The 19,930-nt window shown below is 45.1% G+C and overlaps 1 protein-coding gene across 3 annotated transcripts in view; it reads left to right on the forward strand.

The window, feature by feature from the left end:
* The window catches only part of Alg1 (ALG1, chitobiosyldiphosphodolichol beta-mannosyltransferase), a 68,355-nt gene that overhangs the window by 40,359 nt on the left and 8,066 nt on the right, over window positions 1-19,930 (forward strand). For all 3 annotated transcript variants that reach the window (XM_089587149.1, XM_089587150.1, XM_089587151.1), the window contains 6 exons: window positions 797-945; window positions 3,623-3,712; window positions 6,249-6,475; window positions 10,294-10,332; window positions 11,629-11,691; window positions 17,730-17,840. In XM_089587149.1, coding sequence (XP_089443275.1) covers window positions 797-945; window positions 3,623-3,712; window positions 6,249-6,475; window positions 10,294-10,332; window positions 11,629-11,691; window positions 17,730-17,840 — 679 coding nt within the window. The remainder of the gene's footprint in view (window positions 1-796; window positions 946-3,622; window positions 3,713-6,248; window positions 6,476-10,293; window positions 10,333-11,628; window positions 11,692-17,729; window positions 17,841-19,930) is intronic.

Below are 19,930 nucleotides of genomic sequence, written 5' to 3' on the forward strand. Positions count from 1 at the left end.
TAAAGGTGCACTGAAGAGGATTCTGAACTTGTCTTTTCGCCGCGGGAACTCAATCTATCTGTTCCTAGCATTTTTAGAAACAGTGACTTATTGCCCTGTGTGGCCGATTTCCCCAATTAAATCGAATTAACGTCCGGCTCTCGCCTTTTTTTTTTTAATTCTGCCTCGTACGGTGGGCGGAGTCGACCAACGAGTGGAGCGCCTTTCACCCAGCTCCGTGGAGGCTTTGCTTTCGCTTTATTTTGTTTTTTAGGTTTCCATGAATAAATAATTTCATTCGCAGATAATGTAGCCGCAAAATGAGCCCGAAGAAATAAAAATACGCGCGAACTATTTGCTACTACGGACTACTACGTATTACTCCGCCGATGGCAGAGCGGCAAGCCGCCACGGGACTGGGTGAAAGGCGCTCCACGCGTTGGTTGACTCCGCCCACCGTACGAGGCAGAATTAAAAAAAAAAAAGGCGGGAGCCGGGCGTTAATTCGATTTAATTTGGGAAATCGGCCACACGGGGCACTAAATCGAAGTTTCTAAGAAAGCTCGGAACGGATAGATCGAGTTCCCGCGGCAAAAAGACGAGTTCATAATCCTCTTCAGTGCACCTTTAATGTAAAAGTATTTAATGTAATGTAATGTACATACTAGCACAGCTCAGCTAATCTTTTTATGTAGCAGTGTGTAGTAGTGCTAAGTGGTATACTGCAGTGCAGTTAACATTGCTACTATCTATTTTTGGTAATCAAGATCAGCTCATGGCCTTGTTTTTCTTTATTTTTTCTCATCTGTCGTTCCAGAATCCCCCATCCATTCCAACGCTACCGGTGTTGTGGCTGTGCTGCCTCCTGCGAGGCTCGGCACTTGTGGTGGACTGGCACAACTACGGCTACTCCATCCTGGCACTGGCTCTGGGCCCTCTGCACTTGCTCGTTCGCATCTGCCACTGGTGAGAGTCGGGTGCCTCTTAATGGGAAAATGAAGAAATTATAAAAATTGAAAAAAAAAAACAAAAAAACATGAAAATGTAGTCAAGCAGCAGAGGTGGGTTCCCATTGCATTGCACGGCAAACGGTGGTAACCTCGCAGACTTCCACTCAGCTGTTAGGTTCTTGTTCACCTGCAGCGCCTTTGTGTTCAGTGCGTGTGTTTTAGTGGGTTTCTGAAGATAGCTGCTGTGGTCGAACACTGCTTCAGAATTTGCTGTAAAGGTAAAGACTGCAAGCAGTGTGGCACATTTTCGTAATAATCAGAACACTCCTGGGTGTCTCGGAACTTCGCTGCATCATTCCACTAAGTGTTTTAAGCTCTGTGCAATCAAGTGAGGTGTGTCAGCCACAGCCAACTGATACCTTGGCCATGCAGGACAGTTTTCAGCACTGACAGAAGCTTCAGGATGATTGTGTCTGTTAATTTATACACTTGTACTCCTCACAGCTGTTAGTTGCAGCAGCAGCGATAGGAATTATAGAATGATTTAATGAAAGCAAAGGCAGAAGAGCCATTCTAAAGGCAGCATGGCCCAGCCTGGAATCTGGAAGGTTGGAAAAGAAGAGAGGGAGGTTGACAACGGGTGCCGATTAGGACAGAGGTGGGGATGAGATGAGGGGCCTGTGCATAAACTGGCCACTAGTACCCAACCAGCTCGTGTAACCGGCCCAATATTGGAAATAGATAGGTGGGAAATGGGCCAGCATTTGCCAATGTATTTCCAATGTTGGGCCGATTACCTGTGCTGGTTGGGTATGTCCATTGAGAGCGGGTAGCCAAGTCCACAGCCAGACAAAAAAAAACAGTCATGGATGGCTTGGCAAATAGTTTTGGGCCAGGCAGAGACCAGAATATGTCTCTGTTGCGGCATTATGTGAATGCCTTGTCGTCGTACCGTGCATTGAACGCTTAGACGTCTGTCTATCAATGCTAAGCTTCTATTCCTTCTAGACTTGTGAAGACTTTGCATTCATATTTTTCAGGGAGATAATGGGTTGGGGCTTGTCTCATGAGGGAACACATTTGACATTAGTACAGACTTTGGGAAAAGTGTGCAGCCTGTGGAGTTTGTTTGCAGCCATGTGTCGAGTTTTGTGCTCCTTCGTAGGAGTTAAGAAAAGAGTTCCTCCTACCTTCAAGAAATGTAAAATAATGAAAGTGCGAAATTAACCACACTGCGTGACCCAGAAGCAAATGCTGTGCACTCTATATTTTTGACAAATGTTGTACCTGCTTAGCCTGTGAAGTACCTAGTAGAAAATAGTTGTCACCTGTCACCAACCTACTGAAAAGGTAGCCTTGGCTTGCTGTGTACAGCTATGCTGCCATCTACTGGAAACAAGCAGAACTAGCAACTCGAGGAACAGCAGCAGGGTGGTTCAGAGCAGGTGTAAAGTGCTAATTTTTTCTGCTTCTTTCCAGCAGCCACGGTGTATTTTTTTGTCTTTGGTCTAATGCAAAACACACTGAACTATAATTTTTTATGCAACAGCCACTTTACCACTCAAAATTACCATGCTGCTGCTGCTGCTACTCCTCTAGCCATTAGTTTGTGGACAAGGTTTCTGGCTCTGCTCTTGAGCTTCCAGTCACGGCTGAAGTTGATTGTCCAGCTGTGCTCAAAGTCTCGGTAACCTGTGGCACCCCCCTGCGGGGTCAAGACAAAGTAGACACAATGACTGAATGGTTATTGATAGTACGAGGGCATTTATTAAGGTGGAAGCCTTTAATGCCTCATCGTTGGAAGCAGGAGTTGTGTCGACAGAAATGCCACACTTTTCAATTGGTCGAAATGGTCGTGAGGTCACAGTGCATGGATTCCAAACGGGGCCAATTGTACTTTGGCTAGTGACCATGCAACCAATTAAAGGGATTGTGTAGTGATGTTGCAAGTACAGTAAATAAACAAATAAAACCAGGTAGGAAATTGGTCGAGTTGGGAAATGGAACCAGGGTCTGCGGAGTGCGAGACCCGCAGTAACCACTCGAGACCAGCACTAACCACTCCGCCATACCAGCTGGATGGTTTGGAATGAACAAATGTTTTCAGTCACTCCCATCTTCCTGCCTTCCCTTGCAATGAGGTTCAGGTGTCCACTGAGATATGGGAGACAGATACTGTCCTTTCCTCAAAAACCAGTTTACCAATAAGCAAGTTGTAGAGCTGAATGGGCAATGGCGTTCCACTATTAGAGGGGAAGCTGAACATCGTAACCACGCATCAGTGACACAAGCAGCAACACCGCGCTTAAGGCCTTTGCCTCACCCCACTTTAAGTCAACAAAGTGCCCCCCTGAATTTTTAACCCTGTGAAGCTGCATACTTTTGTTTCTTTTTTCTTTTTCTCTGCACTGTGTCTATTATGCATTAGGGCTGCATCAGAAATGTGTTGCTTTGGCTGCCTTCTTTTGCCCTGACTTGCAGGCATGCGTCCTACTATCGTGACAGAATGAAGTCCATGTCCAACTGTGTGTGTCTAACTACTATGTCCTCTTATACTGTGCTCAAATGGCACTAGAGCTGGTCACTGCAGAACACGTTTAGGCATTAAAAGTTGCTTTTTTTTTTTTTACGGGAGGGAGGCATATCTCTTCTTTTTTTTTCTTAACGAATGGCATTTCCATGGTTGTCTGCAGGTGCGAGAAGACATTTGGCAGGAAGGCGGCCAGTGCGTTCTGCGTGTCGCAAGCTATGCAGGAGGACCTGAAGTCCAACTGGGGAGTGCAGTGAGTTTCTCTGTTCTTTGGCTTGAACAAATCCTTGCAGTAGATGCTACATTTTGCTTTGCCAATGCTGTTATGTAATATCATCAGTAGTGTGCTATTTAGAATTGCAGTAACTGCACAGTGACTTAGTCGGAAGGTCAGGCCAGTTGTCATTTTCTTAATGTCCACGGCAACAAAAGCCGTTGAACACCGAAGAAAAGAATGCGCAGTGAGAGCTAAAGCTTCGTTTTAATGTTTCCTTCTAGTTAGCTGTGTCACCAGGACTGCATAAGTGCTGACACATTTCTGGACCGTGCAAGTGCTATACTCTGTTTCATACATAGCAGTGAATACTGCCAAAGCTGGCACACTTGTTCATGCAAGCTAAGTCTGTTCCTGAAGAGTGGTTCACCATACAACCGAAGTGAACACAGACATATTTCATTTCGACAAATATCAAGTTCCGTGACTGGCATCACCTGGACTTTGTTTCACCCCTTGCGCCACATTTTCATCCCGCGGCTCATAGAGATTTCGAGAAGTAAGAATTACATGTGGTGGTATCGGCTCGTAGGGGAAATCACTCTGTTTCCACCCAAAACACCAAGGCTTCGAGAGGAACAAATGATATATGGTGTAGTATTGTGGTTGTGCGGGTGCACTATTTCTGCAGCCTCCGCAGCGTTGCCGGCTATGTAGGAGGCGCTGTGTAGTGCCTCTTAAATGAACGTCCTCCCCCATAGCAGCCTTTGTTGCCGTGGCAGAAATGTGTGTGCTTGCTGTGTCGTCATGAGCTGAGTCAAGTTCATTGCAACTTCTGTCTTGTGCACATTTATTCAGCTAATTTCCTCTTGTCGCCCCTGAGTACTAATTCTGCTTCGCTATGCAGCATCTATCCTTGTACACTAATAGACCAGTAGCTATCAGTTCTGTTCATTATATTGTCATGTGGGCTGACTAATTTGTTCTGCACCTGCTTCCTTCCCCAGTTTCTGCGAGCTTCTCAACTTCCCATGACAATATCGGCCCATGTGCAATTTTGTGTGTACCATATAGGCTCTGAAATTAAATTCAATTTAAAATGCAGCCACTATGGTGCATACTTAACGCAACTCAATGTGCTAGCAGAACAGAGCCTTCGGAGAATAGCTGCAGCATGCACTCTTCTAAGTTATGAATACATGATGCTTTCATTTAAAAGAAACTTGTGATGTGACACTAAAAAGGTTTTACCGGAAATATAACCAGGTACTGGGTGCAATGTCTTTACCTGCTCAGTCATTCTTTTTGGAGGAGTTCTACTTGAGTTCTGGGTCACTTATCAAGTGGTTTGTTCAGTTGGTGATCTTGGTGTTGATGGATCGGATTGATTCACGATGTCCCTTGCAGTCCAAACAGGAATGGTGATAGATTCGTAGATGTGTGGGCAAAGGAAAGGGAAATGAGTTGACAGTCTTGACCCACTTGCTGACTCTGTGCATATTTGTATGTGCTGCTAGTCAATGCTTAACCCTTTGAGGGTCGAATTATTGTGAAGAAAACTTTCCCAGGTGGTCAAATTACTTTACTGCGGATCTTGAATCTACAAAATGTATATAATCGAGAATAAATACCTAGTAAAAAAAAAATTAGGAACAGTACTTTGGTGACAGCGTCACACTCACAACTGGAAAATGTTCAATAGAATTTCACGAGCGACGGTGATAAACAAGCTAAGAGCAGCACCAATAAACATAGAAATCAACTTCCGCCGCCTCTGCAAGAGAGTGCCCAAAAAGAGAAAACACGTTTCGCGCGACTCCGTTGCGATCCCGCGGCGGAATCAAAACCGCGTAGACGCGTTGCCACAGAGGGCGAGAATACCTCGCGAGCAACGGTGATAAGCAAGCTAAGAGCAGCGCCAATAAAGATAGAAATCAACTTCGGCAGCCCCTGCAAGATAGTGCTGACAAAAAGAAAACTCAAATTTCGCACGACTCCGTTGCGATCACGCGGCGAAACCAAAACTACAAAAGGGGTGTTGCCGCAGTCTGTGCCGCCGCGCTAAAGCTAGACATAAGTTCTGCTTATCTCCGTAAGAAGGCAGCACAAAATTCAAACACTTCTTGTAAGTCCTAAGAGGTGGCAGCAGCCCCCAGTGAGCACGCATTGTTCTTTTGGCGCAAAATTTAAAACGGAAGATCGAAACCGTACCCGTACGGCAAAAACCTTGCGGGACAGAAAACCGCCGCCGTACATATACGGCAAAAACCTTCAAAGGGTTAATTCTTTCAGTCACAGTGTCTATGTAGCCTTTGCTTAATTTTGCACTGTGTACACTACACTGCTGATTTAGTTTGCCCCCTAAGGCTATAAATGCAAAGCCACTGGACCTAACAAGATGTCCAACACCTTTCCTTCCATTCCACCCTAGTACTGTTTTTTAAACAGGGAATTTCAATTAACGTCCAGCCCATTGCAGCAAGATGTTAGCTGTATTTTTTCTCAGATTTGTGATCAAGAGCATCTCAAGAGGATTTCTCAAAGTACATGTCCTGTCTTTTGATTCGTTCATCAGAGCAGATGTCCTCTACGACAAGCCGCCGTCGACCTTTCAGCCGATTGACGTTGATGAGCGTCACACCCTGTTCCAGCGTCTGTCCAAGGAATACTCGGAGCTCGCCGGTAGAGAAGGGGACGAGCCTGGCAAAAGCAACCTGTTCACCCAAGCCGAGCCCAACTCGGACACGGTGGTACTGAGACCTGATCGGCCGGCACTTATTGTCAGCAGCACCAGTTGGACAGGTTTGCTGCGTCTCCCCTTTGGTTCTAGCTTCACTGCTTGACGCAGTCTGCTTGAAACATGGGTACTGATTACAGTTAAAGGGAAACTGAGGGCTACCATACGCAAATTTTCATCTTTGTGAAATTCTAATCTGTGGCTCTCTCTGGGTATGTCGATAATTGTTTGGCAGGAGAAGATGAATTTACTGTCGGGAAAATTGGATTTGAAAAATGGGACATTTCTTTCCATCACTTGATTCACACTAGGGACATCAGTGATGAAAAACAGTCTGTGAGAGCCATTTGAAAATGAATGGCCGTGTCGCCTAGATTCAGTGATCCTCAATTAAAACACTAATATGGATGTGATTGCAGTTTTCTTGTGAAAATGGGCTGTGGCAGCAATACCTGTTTATTTATTTTTTGTCTTTTCTAGCTTATAACTGCTCCATTTATAGTGGAGCTGCCGTGGTGGCTTAGTAGTTATGGTGCTCGGCTGCTGATTCGAAACATGCGGGTTCAATCCCGGCCGCGGCAGTCACATTTTGATGGAGGAGAAATTCTTGAGGCCCGTGTACTGTGCGATGTCAGTGCACGTTAAAGAACCCCAGGTGGTCGAAATTTCCGGAGCCCTCCACTACGTCGTCCCTCACAGCCTCAGTAACTTTGTGACGTTAAACCCCCATAAACTGAACCAGAACAAACTAAACCATTTATACCCAAAGTTACCTTTACTTTATTGGAATTGTGAAATCTATCAATGCAGGGCTAATTCATTTGTCCTCAGTGTCCCTTTAACATCCATCTGACGACCTTGACTGTTCGGCTAGACAGAAAAGCTGTCCAGCTTGCTCAAATTTCCAGAATTTTGTTCCGTGTCTTTAATTCTATGGTCCTACCTTTCTGCCGACCAAGCACTACAACTGAGCTGATCAGGACATCTAGCAGATGTGGCTCTGCAATCCTGAATTCACCAATTCATTCATAGCTTTAACTAGCAACTACATTAGGCTTAAATGTACGGAGGAGTCCTTCGAGGGGAAATTGAAAAAGAAATGTCATTGGAATTGACATCTACTGCTATATAAATGCGGCTTTACTATTGCACACGAAAGCTCTTGAGCTACCGCAAGCCATTGAAGTCTATGAAAGTTTGTTTTTATCTGGGGTTTGAGCTCCGAAACCGCTGTCTGAGCTGAGTGGATGGCTTGCCCATGTGGCTGGGTGGGAAAAAAACCCATAATCAGTTAACATAAGCAAGAAGGAAGTTGGTTCAGTATAGTTAGTCGAGTTTGTTGCACTTTGTAGGTAACACAACACACAACTCCAACAAACGTGCTGCCTACTCCGTCAAGTGCCTGGCACCCTCCTCAGTTTATTTTCGCTACTGGGTCTCTTGTAGCAGACACTTTCGCTGCTACAGAGTGGTAGCAAATTTCTTGTTCTACCGCCAGTTCTGTATTTATCTGTCCGTGTTAGAAAAAATTCCCCTGCGCAAACTACTGAACTATGTGGGCTCAAACGTCGACTACAAGGTAGCTTATGATGGTTTTCGTCTTTCGATAAGTAATTTAACATCTAAACTTGCCTGTATTTTCAGGAATCGGCGAAAAACTGCATTCGGATGCGGCAGACCTTTTCGTCCAGGCGAGCAAAGAAGCCACTTTGACAGGCTGCGCCATCTGGCGAGCGGTGAGGCAACCGATGTCACGGCTTGGGGCGGGAATGCGCACCTCGTGCGGTTTCTTCGGATGTGCTGTCGTCTGCTCCTTGAAATTAACACCGCTCGCCGGATGGCGCAGTCTATCACACTGGCTTCTTTGCTCGCCTGGACGAAAAGTTCTGCCGCAGTTGAATGCAGTTTTTTGCCGATTTCCGGAAATGCAGGCAATTTTAGATGTTAAATTACTTTTAAAGCGACAGCTGTATTGCTCGGGGTGCAACTTCCGGTTTCAATGTGGATGTGACAATGACCTTCAATGCCTCACAAGGTCAAACCAAACTTGACTGCCTGGTGGTATGGCCCTAGCTATGGTAGTATGACCAGGTGGCCATATGACTATGACCACTGGGCACCTGACCTTTACATTTGGCTTTTAACATTTAATTTGAGGGAGTGGAGACCATGCTTAGCAGAGCTTTCTCTCGTATAACTAGGTTGAAGCCACGTTGAACTGCAGCCATTTTTTCCCCTGCCGCCTGATCCTATGGTTGCGAGGGGTGGCTTGCAGGCTCTTGTTGAGCGCGAAAGAGGGAAAGAATCGTTTGTGTATACTTGCTGGGCTTGTCATCATTGTCTTCGGGACTGTGTTCTGCCATGGAATGACACTTGCACTTCGGTCCTCCGTGCTTGACTGCAGTGTTACAGAAAGTTGTCCGCGAGTGCAGTGATTCTTCTTAGTCCGTCATTGTCAGAGCTTGTCGTTTCCACCATTCATCGTTCGTAGTGATGTTTGTACAGTGTTACAGGGGCATCGCTGTTGGGAAGATAGTTTGGAAGGGAATTGACTGAGATATCTGCTGATATAAAAAAGGGGGGGGGGGGGGGGGGAAGGCAGGTGTAAAGACATAATCAGCAGTGCTGTGACAACACCCACATATAGCTCAGAGAATTAACAAAAAAAAAAATTTCTTTTGTGTGTGCAAATGCACTGTATTGCCTGTGCAAAGGCTCCAACAGGCATAGTGAGCATTGCTTATAATTTTTGTTTGCTTTTTGCTGTTGGTGTGACCACTCACCATCCATATCTTCTGCGCACTATCAAACCTAAAGGTGGCAGAAGAGGGATGATATTTCACCTCATGATGTGCAGCAAACATCCTGTCTTACACTCTTTAGAAAGCTTCTCAGCTTCCACGTGGAGTTGGATTATTGTTTGAGGGGCAAGAAATGTGCAGGCGAGGCACGCATAAATGTTTCGCTGAGCATTCTTACGCAGAAGTGGTGCTTCTTTTTCAAGTTTGAAAGTGAAAAAGAGCTCCTCACTCTATGCTGACTCCATGTAAGACTTTATGCTTTCAGAGGACTGACATCTTGAGTCACGAGGGTTTAACTAATGCGTGGTACTACTGGAATCTGTTGTTTTCTCTGGGAAGGTTTTTCCTCACAGTGTTGGTAGCAACTACCGTATTTACTCGATTCTAAGCACCCCCTTTTTTTCACGATCGCAATGCCCAAATTGAGAGGGGGTGCTTAGATTCAAAAGAAAAATAGCTGCAGACAGTTCTGTGCCGCCATCTGTCTTGTAGTGTCGGAATGCAGCAACACAAAAAGCGCCGTGGACGCCGCTGTCCTCGCTTCGGCGAGCACGGCCTCGCCCGCTTATCCGTTTTTTCAGCAGCGTCCGCTCCGGGGGACGCAGTTGTTGCTGCGAGGCCGCGTCTTATCTTTTCTCTTTATCTTTCCTCTCATCTTTTAACTCTCCTCTATCTGCACTTGGCAGCAGTGGTGGCTCGGCTGGAGCCAGTAGGCAGGCCTGTGCAATTTCCTTTTCATCCTTCTCTCAGTCACAACAACAACGTGCAGGCCGTGCCTCCTCGGGACTCCGACTGCACAGGCGAAAAAGAGAGCAAGTGCACTTGGCGGCCTCGGCAACGCTCTCTTCCGCGCAAAAAAGGGGGTGCTTAGATTCGCATGCGAAGTTTTTTTTTCAGAAATTTTTTTCAGAAAATAGGGGGGGTGCTTAGATTCGGGGGTGCTTAGAATCGCGAAAATACGGTAATCCTCCCTTCTTTCTTTCTCTCGGAATATTTTTCACGACGCTGGTTTTTTTTTTTTCTGTTTCTTGCCACTGCATTTGGTGGGTTCATTCATTGATACCTGTTTCGATATTTTGCAGAGGACGAAGATTTTTCAGTGCTTCTGGAAGCGTTGAAAGGTGGGTGTGTGGCTATGTACACGCATGTGTCTGTGTGTGTGCTCTTGTGTGCATGCACATGTTTACATTTCTCTTCGAAACCGAGCCAACCTGCATTTTGGCTCACTGTATTGCACCACATTCCTCATTACTGGCCATGAACCATGCTGTGAATAATCCAGTGGGCACCAAGGCAACCAGTGGCAACTTGTTACGCAAACAGGATTCCAACCCTCCCTTGCAATTTATTTGTCTCATTAGCCAGCTACTGTGTTTCATCGTTGGTGGTCACAGCAGTAATATGCCAGAGTCAGATAGCATTCTTGCCAGAAAGTACGGTAGAATGCACGCTCAAGTACCTGTGTCATAAAAGTGTTCTGATGTTGACGCCATGAAAAGCACCTAGTTCTGCCTTGCGACTCGTCCGAAACTGTCCCTTGAAGGGAAAGGCTCTAAATAGAGAAAACTGCAAGGGCTGCAGGAACCCATTAAGTGCACCTTTTTACGTTCTTATGTTTTTGTGCAGTTGATATTACGTTGTAAAGTAGTTCATTAGACATGAATCCTTGGGGTAAGCTCAGCATCTAAACAGAATTTTATTAGGCCAGGCAAAGCAAGGAGATGACGAAGGTAAATGCGATGTGCTTTGCCTTGCAGCTTTGTTGTGGTTTTAGTAGACCTGTGTGACTGTATTAGAACAGCGAACAAATAGTCAGTGTCATAACTGCTGGGATTTAGCACAGTACACTTTACCTGTGCACACCGTACCTTCTAATATAATAGGTCCTGCCTCTCCTTGCTGTTATAGCAAGTTCTTACGCCATCCTGAATAAAATAGTTGTGGTGGAGGGGGTGTCATTTTCATTTAGCAGTTCCAAAGCTGTTTTCCTCATCACTGAGGGCACTTAGAGCACTATGAAGTTTAGATGCGGTGGCTATGTCACATTTTTTACTGTGACATCACTCAAGATGGCACTTTGGCATGGTGCTTGCTTAAGCTGACAAGCACAAATGGTGAACGGTGAGATGTGAAGTGATTGGTCCATCTCGCCATTTGACTCTGCCACCCCCCCTCCCCATTCGATGGTTAAACTCTTGATAGTTACATTCCATTCTTTGTTTCTGTTTTTGTGTGAAACAAGCTGGGCAAAACGAGCATTGCATCTCATCATTGCGCCTCATTTTCCAAGTGTGGCACTGGTTTTATATATAGTACCTTTTAGACATGGCATTCAGTAAGCTGAGAAGCGCCAAGTACTATATATACAGTGGGTTGCGAGTGAAGGGTGGACATGTTTTTTTTTTTGTTCCCCACAGAGTACAGTGCCCGCAAGGAACAGGGAGACAGTGCCCTCCCAGAGCTGTTCTGTGTCATCACTGGTGAGCCTTCTGTGCATTCATTATCTCCATTGGCGTTCGTGTCATTGTGTGTGCTTGCTGGCATGTGTCAAGAGAAACCCATCGCTCAAGCTGAGCACGAACTTTCATAGGAGTGCGGAAAAAAAAATGTTATCTAGCAATTGTTACACCATGGTGAACGAAATTTCGTGATGGTTTTGTGCCTAAAAGAAAACGTTAAACTTTAGTGGCTGACGGAAGAGAGGAATTTTTGTTTCGACCACACATTTTTTTTGTTTGTTTTTAATCAACAACAGGTGTGAGCCCTGAGAAATTGCAGTTCTATTTTTGTTGTGATACCTTCATGGCGAGAGCAGATACTAAAACTGTAAACTACGCTTCTCAGGAAATTGCAATTCGGCATAATTTTGTCGTAAGCCGTGAATGCTCTTACGGGTTTTTGTCAAATGATTCTCCATTTGTTGTAATCCTGCAGGTGTAAAGTTGTAGAAGTTGTATGTCGAAGCTGACCATTTCTGCAGTTTTCAGGGGCTTGTTATTAAAGTACAGCCTCCGTCAAAAGTATACAGCCCAAGGGGTTTGCTTCTGAGCTGTTTAGCATGGCTCCCTTACACGTCGAGCAGTTCAAACCTTGGGAGAATTGAGGACGCGAGGCCATTCCTCTTTCGAGAGGTTACGTCGCTGAGGATGTATAACGAGTAGGGGTGTGCGAATATTCGAAATTTTCAAATATAATTGGAATAGTAAATTTTTAGTATTCGAATTCGATTCGAAATCCAAGTATTCGTGTTTCGAATATTCGATCCGACGCGATATTAGTACCCAGCCGAATATTCTATTGCGAGCACAGGCGTTCATTTCAGTCCGCAAGTCCTATCAAAAGAGACGTAACAATATAGCGGCGCCCAGAGCAATGCGTAACGTTGGGCCATGCAGTAGCTGACTATGCTGGTGAGCTTCTTTGTGGCTATTCCTGCGAAGCTGGTATAGTCAGAGCTGTGCACGAAGTACCTCGCAATACGTGCCAGTTCAGTGCCAAGTGAGAAGGCATTTTTTTGGCTGGAGAAGTCGCTTCGGCTAGAAGGGAACTAGCTACTTCTGCCTGACCGTGTGGAGCAGCCGGTTTTCCTTCACGAAAACCTTTTATGTTCATCCCAGCAACGCGCTTTTGTACTTATGCTGTGTACTAGCCATCTTCTCTGATATTTCCACTCTTCTATGAGTAATGTTCGAGACTTTGATATTTTTGTGCAGCCACACACATCTTTTGTGTTCATTTCATCACTGATAGTTGAACTGTGATGTTCTTGGGTGCTCAAATAATGTTTTGTAGTGGTTAAATACATCTGTCCTTGATTATTCGATATTCGATTCGATATTCGGAACCAAGTATTCGTATTCGATTCGTATTCGAAAAATTTGATATTTGCACACCCCTAATAACGAGGCATGTTGCAGGCCTCGCAAGCAAAACTCTTGGACTATATAGTTTTGACGTTGGGTGTACCTGAACCAGAACACTGCCTACATCAGCCTCTATACACTGTGTGTATACTGATGGCTACACCCCCTGTTGTCAAGCCTGTGAAGCTTAGACGAGTTGCTTCCGGTGTTTCTCCCATTAGCTCCTGTGTGTTGGCAGTTGTGCTTTGATAGCTTATGCCGTGTGTCCCGTCAGTATCTTTTCGCTGTGCCTTGTGTCTTTTTAGCGCTGGTAACCATGTTTCAGCCAGTGAATTAAAGCAGGTAGCGGTTCCTTCAAAGAAATGCATCCCACAAGACCACTTACCCATGCCTTTCACGGAACTGGTCATAGCTCTGCCCTGAAGCGGCACCTAAATGCAACCGTTCACTTTAAGGGGGGGCACTACCCTAGAGAGTGAACTTTGAACCGCTTGCTTGATTTCATTGAAACTTGCAAATATCACTGCTGGGACCAACTGCCAATTTTTATTATTTGGCTGGGGGCTTGGCTTGAATATTGTCGTGCTTAAAATAAAATGGGATGATTTTCAAACATATACCGTATTTACCCAATTCCAACGCGCACCTTTTTTCGGGGAAAATACGTCTCAAAATCGCATGCGCGTTGGATTCGAGTGCAAACCGAAACTGCCCCATAGCTGCCCATCGTCATCGCCATTATACGATGTGGCAGCTCACTAACTGCTGGAAACATGGGAGCACGTTTGCTCGTCGTTTTCTGCGTCGCAGGAGCCGTTTTCAACCGGTGTGGCGCTTGTCATTGGTCGCGTGCTCAGCGACCACGGACCGCGTTCACGGCGACGGTATCCCGTGCACTGCCGCGGGCGGACGCCTCATCACTGCCGTTGCACGATCAAGATACGCGGATCGAAGAATATGTTGATGAAACAACGGTTATCGGAAACGCGTCATTTCGGCGGTAAAGTTCCAAAAACGATGAGACTCCTTTCTGTTTTGCGGCCGACTCTCTGACAGAGATTACATCGTCCGCAGGCGGGGCACGCCGCGCCGCTGACGACGTCGTGCATCATGCCGATCTCACAGATAACAGCGCTCCCGCGCCCGTTTTTACAGTCGAAGATCTTTATCTTTCGCTCAGACGCACTGACGAAGTCATCGATGCTCCGCAAGAAGCATCGCCGTTGCCGCAGTTACGCCTAGCAGCAGACGAACCTCCCGTAACCGGAGCTCTCCGCTTGCGCTTGGGGCGTCTTCCTTTATACTGATGCTTTGTCAGGAAATTGCGTGAGCAAAAATCTCGTTTCTCAGTCACATCCATAGCGGAGATAGGAGAAAAACCCGGGCAGAAGCGTTGGTTCACGTCTCGGTGGCGGCAGAACGAAGAAAGAGCGTCTGCGCCCGACCGTGCGGTGGAATGCTCGTAGCCAATGGAACGGCTCCGATCGTACCACGTGATTTGAAGGGCCAGTCGCGACGCTCGACTCGGGCGGGAAACGATCTTTTTTTTCGTATTTTTATCAAGAATGCGCCGCTGCCGAAGTGGCTTCTCGTAGACGATGGGTAGGCCTACTTCCCCGCGAATATTCAAGAGCGGGCGACGCCGTGGAGCGAAATGCCGCGTTCCCGAAATTCGGTCAAATTCGCACTTTCGCGAGCCACCGCGAGTGCTTTAATTGTATTTTTTACTAACTTCCCATTGATTATCGGCTTTGATTTTTTTACACATAAAAGAAGAGGCTTGGGGGAATACAAAACGCAAGAAAATACAAAATCGACTTTATCGAAAAAAATCGCGGTTTTTTCACCCGCATCTCCCCTTAAAATATAAAAACGGTTGCAAATTATTTTCATTCGTGGAAGTCACATGCACGTTAGAAGCGGGGCTTGTAGTTTTTTTTTTTTTATTGTTACCAATATCGGGCGCGCGTTAGAATCGGGGCTTGAAAAATTTTTTTTTTTTTTGGTGCCGTAAATTGGGTGCGCGTTGGAATCGGGGGCGCGTTGGAATTGGGTAAATACGGTAAGTCTATTTTTTTCATCTCCTGTTTCTTCAGTAAACTTTCAGCTTAGAAAAACTATCATTCCAATATTACTTGATAATATTAGTATTGTAGCAGGTTTTCTAGAGCAAAATTTTATGAGGAACACAACTGTGTGCTCAGTTTGTCATTTTTTCCCTTTCTGCACACTAAAAAATGCCTTTAAAAAAACTGATGCAAAATGAAAATCCAGAGTCATTCTTTATATGGTATCATTCTTTCAAAATATAGGAGAACTAAGCAAAATAATTCCACAGTTGTGTGCTCTGGACATTCCCAATGCCACATAACACAAAAAAATAGAAAAATTACACTTATTTTTCAAACAATAGTTTTCCTAAGCAAGCATAGTCATCCTTGGCACAAAGGTTGCATAACGTGCTTCATACTTATTCTATAACAATTAAATTTGGCAGAGATGGTCCCAGCAGTAATATAAACTAGCCCCACAAGTTTCAATGAAATCGAGCAAGTGGTTCAAAAGTTCACTGTTTAGGGTAGTGTCCCCCCTTAATGTTATCGATAGTAGCTTCTCTCTTTCATGTATGTTGATAATATCCCAGGCTACGTGCCGTTTATTGTCGCACTCGAGTTCACAAGCACTGTACAGGTGCGGCGTTAGAGTGCGTCAGTTAAGAGTAAATGTTTGTTGTTTATTTGTTTGTCTGTTTATTTATTTAATTCATTCATTCATGGCACTGTAGGAGCCTCAACTTTGGATCGTCGGCGTGTGTAGTCGTCACGCATTCTTCTCGTGCCCCACATAATTGCTGTACTTAATTTTGCAAGCTTTGCACAGCTTCATTTCTTTTGTTATTTAATTGTGTTGGTGGGCTGTATTGACTGTTAAGCATATTTATGCATGATAGGTTCTGTTAGTGTTGCTTTGTAGTCTGTCATAATCGATGTGATCTGTCATAAGTCTGTCACAATCATAGAACGCTAGTCATAGCAAAGCAGCAGTGCACATTACACAGGGTGCACTCGACACATGACAGGCCTGAGGAACACAGCCCCAGACCAGGCTCTCTAGTAAGCTACACTTCGGTCAGATTTTGCCCCAGGTCATGCGAAACAAGAAGTTTAGAAGAACTTCTTGTTGGGCGAGTTGGTGCATTGCTTTGAAGAACCACGTTGCGCTATAAAAAAAGACAGCCACAGGAAAAAGCCAAGGAGACAGAAAGAGCGCAAACTATCAACTGAGTTTATTTGTGTGAAAGTGCTTTATATAGTCAGAATCACAGCAAAAGAACAAGGGGAATGAGAGAGGGGGGTACAGCCAATCAACTCCTGGTCAACAACAGGTGCGCAGAAAATAGTTTTCCTTATTATACAGTTTGACAGAAGTGTCACTTACACATTTATCACCGTTTTCTTTTATGTGGTAGGCCTCCAAAAGCTCCCGCGCTGTTTTATTTTTACTTCTTCCTAGAATTTTAATCTGTTTAAGCAGAGGCTCGCATCCACTGCAAGCAAGGCAATGAGCAGGCAAGTTTGCTCCTTCTTTATTCCGAATGGATCGGGCATGTTCCCCTGCGCGTTCATTCACGCATCGGCCTGTTTGGCCCACGTAGGCGCCTCCACACTTGAGTGGGATTTCATACACTACTCCAGTGGCACATTTCACATACTTTTCGGCATGTTTTATGTCGCATCCGCTGCCTCTAGCTCCTTGGTTCCCGGTTCTCGCGCACAAGGCTGCGAGTTTCCGTGGGGCAGAAAAAACAACATGGCGTCCCTGTTGTTTTTTCTGCCCCACGGAAACTCGCAGCCTTGTGCGCGAGAACCGGGAACCAAGGAGCTAGAGGCAGCGGATGCGACATAAAACATGCCGAAAAGTATGTGAAATGTGCCACTGGAGTAGTGTATGAAATCCCACTCAAGTGTGGAGGCGCCTACGTGGGCCAAACAGGCCGATGCGTGAATGAACGCGCAGGGGAACATGCCCGATCCATTCGGAATAAAGAAGGAGCAAACTTGCCTGCTCATTGCCTTGCTTGCAGTGGATGCGAGCCTCTGCTTAAACAGATTAAAATTCTAGGAAGAAGTAAAAATAAAACAGCGCGGGAGCTTTTGGAGGCCTATCACATAAAAGAAAACGGTGATAAATGTGTAAGCGACACTTCTGTCAAACTGTATAATAAGGAAAACTATTTTCTGCGCACCTGTTGTTGACCAGGAGTTGATTGGCTGTACCCCCCTCTCTCATTCCCCTTGTTCTTTTGCTGTGATTCTGACTGTATAAGGCACTTTCACACAAATAAACTCAGTTGATAGTTTGCGCTCTTTCTGTCTCCTTGGCTTTTTCCTGTGGCTGTCTTTTTTATAGCGCAACGTGGTTCTTCAAAACGAAACAAGAAGCCCAAGTTCAATTTGTCCCTTGCGCCCGTTATAAATGCTGCGGATTTAATACAAATAGAGGTTGTAGTCAACTGCTTGCCAGGTAGGAAAGCTGGTTTAATCTGTTCATTCATTTAGAGTTTGGCCTGAGCCAAGCCTTTTGACAAGAGAGAGTCCGATGTTTGCTGTTAGTTGTTTCTGTTCTTTTGTTTGTCTGATGGACGTGCTTTGCAGGCAAGGGACCCCAGAAGGAGCACTACCTGTCCCTGATTCGTGCTGACCCGTTGGCCCACGTCAAGTTTCTGACGCCATGGCTGTCAGCACAGGATTACCCCAAGCTGCTCGGTGAGAGTGCGCATACTAGTGACATGACGAACGCGGCTCACTGATCTATTCCTTGGTCTTGAATGATTCGTACTCCGCATACTTGTACATCCTTCGCTTCGCTTTGAAAAGCAGGGGAGACACCTCTCTTTTGCAAAGCCTCTGTGCTGCTTCTCATTTTTTCTAGCTTGTTTACCGGTTTTAGTTTTTGAATGCTAGTATACTAGTGACCAATAAGATAATATAGTAGTAATGAAGTGCCCCAGCAGCTCAGAATGCAGCTCAGTACTAAAACCTGCCAAACGTGAGCTTTTAGGTTTGGTCACAGTTGTACTAGCCATATTTCTACAGACGTAAAATAAAAAATCGTGTGTACCAGTGTCTTTACCTTATGTAAAAGAGCATCTGGGGACGAAAAATTATTTGGGGGCATCCACTACGGCATGCCTGATAACCCGCATTGTCAACTCATCATTTGAAAAATCTATTGATTGCCATCATTAATCGTTAGTAACATGATGAGGTACTGATGCAAATTAGATGATTGACTGCATTGAAGGAGCCCAGAGGTCGAATTTCGATGGAGGCGAAATTCTAGAGGCCGCATGTGCTGTGCGATGCCAGTGCACGTTAAAGAACCCCAGGTGGTCGAAATTTCCGGAGCCCTCCACTACGGCGTCCCTCGTAGCCTTAGTCGCTTTGGGACGTTAAACCCCAATAAACCGTATTGAAGGAGCTAGTACTTAGTAATAGCACAAGGAATGACGCAAATGAGAGCTAGTGGACGTCCAAAGAGATGTCATTATTCTAAGTAAAAAAAATTGCCATTGTTAACAAATACAGTGGCCAACTCGGCCGTCAAATCTACAAGAGACATGGTTTACACGAGAAAGGTGTACTATATGTTAATGCACCATCCATACCCCTGTCTGACGAATACAGAGGTATGGATGTCAACCTTTGTCACCTGATCAGGTTTACTTGAATGCGACCAATTTTTTTTCCATTACCATACTAGACTTCTTTCTTCAAGAATCAAGAAGTCTTTATTGAGTAACGCAAACAAAATTTATACAGAGATATTTGGACCGATAGCCAATGAGGCTAGTCAGCGGCCCAATACAAAATAACATATAGGTCAGCAATCACAAACACACTGAAAAAAAACTAACTTTGTAGCCTTGCTTCGATTCCCAAAAAATGTTTCTTGCATGTCAGTTTGAAATTCCTAGCTTGCTTTATTTCAATTGGCAACGAGTTCCAAATTTTCGCTCCTGTAAATTCTATTCGTCTTTCTCCGTACGCATTATGGCAAACATGAAGATTAAAATTGCCATTACTGGCTTGTCTAGTGTTGCGGATGGGAATACTGAATGCACCAAGCGGTAAGGGGTAGTTGGTATTTATAATATTATTAACCATAGGAGCTATTTTGTATTTGCGTAAGGTTGTGAACGACATGATTTGCATTGCGTCAAAAATGTTATTGTTCCGTTTCCCCTTTGTTGCATGTGTTCTGTTAAGTGTATTTCCCGGCTGCCCTCTCTCTCTCTGGTGCGCAGCAATTACTTTTGCTACTGGTGTTCACGAAATTTAGGAAGGATGCAAAATATTTTATTTTTGCAATGCTCCGTTTTCCCAACATCCACAACTTTGTACAGAAGGGAGAAAGTCTTGTAGTGTGAGCTCCATTTATGGGGAAGTGAAGGTGATTTCATGCGTGGACCGTTTGACTGTGAGAAGCGGAATTCACGTTCGTAGGCCATATTTATTGTGTATGTCTTGATGTGCACAATAACTAATAGTACTGTACACGTTACACCAATACTGCAAGAAATAACAGTGCATTAAATGCATTTTTTATGCGAAGCATGCTACTTTAGCTACCACTTCAACCCTTCACCGTGGTTATGCGCCTCCAAATCACGTGATACATGACGTCGCACCACGTGACACGATGACGTCACGACAGTGGAGAAACGGGGGCCCACCTCGCGCCGTCGCTGTGGTTGTGCGCCTCCAAATTACGCGACACGATGCTTCGCATTCTCCAGGCTTAACCAAGTTAAGCCTCAGCCATTTTTTTGTCAAAAAAGCAGTTTCACTGTGGA

Source organism: Amblyomma mixtum, chromosome 4 (genome assembly GCF_055824585.1).
Source record: "Amblyomma mixtum isolate Tamu chromosome 4, ASM5582458v1, whole genome shotgun sequence".
Classification (NCBI taxonomy): Eukaryota; Metazoa; Arthropoda; class Arachnida; order Ixodida; family Ixodidae; genus Amblyomma; species Amblyomma mixtum.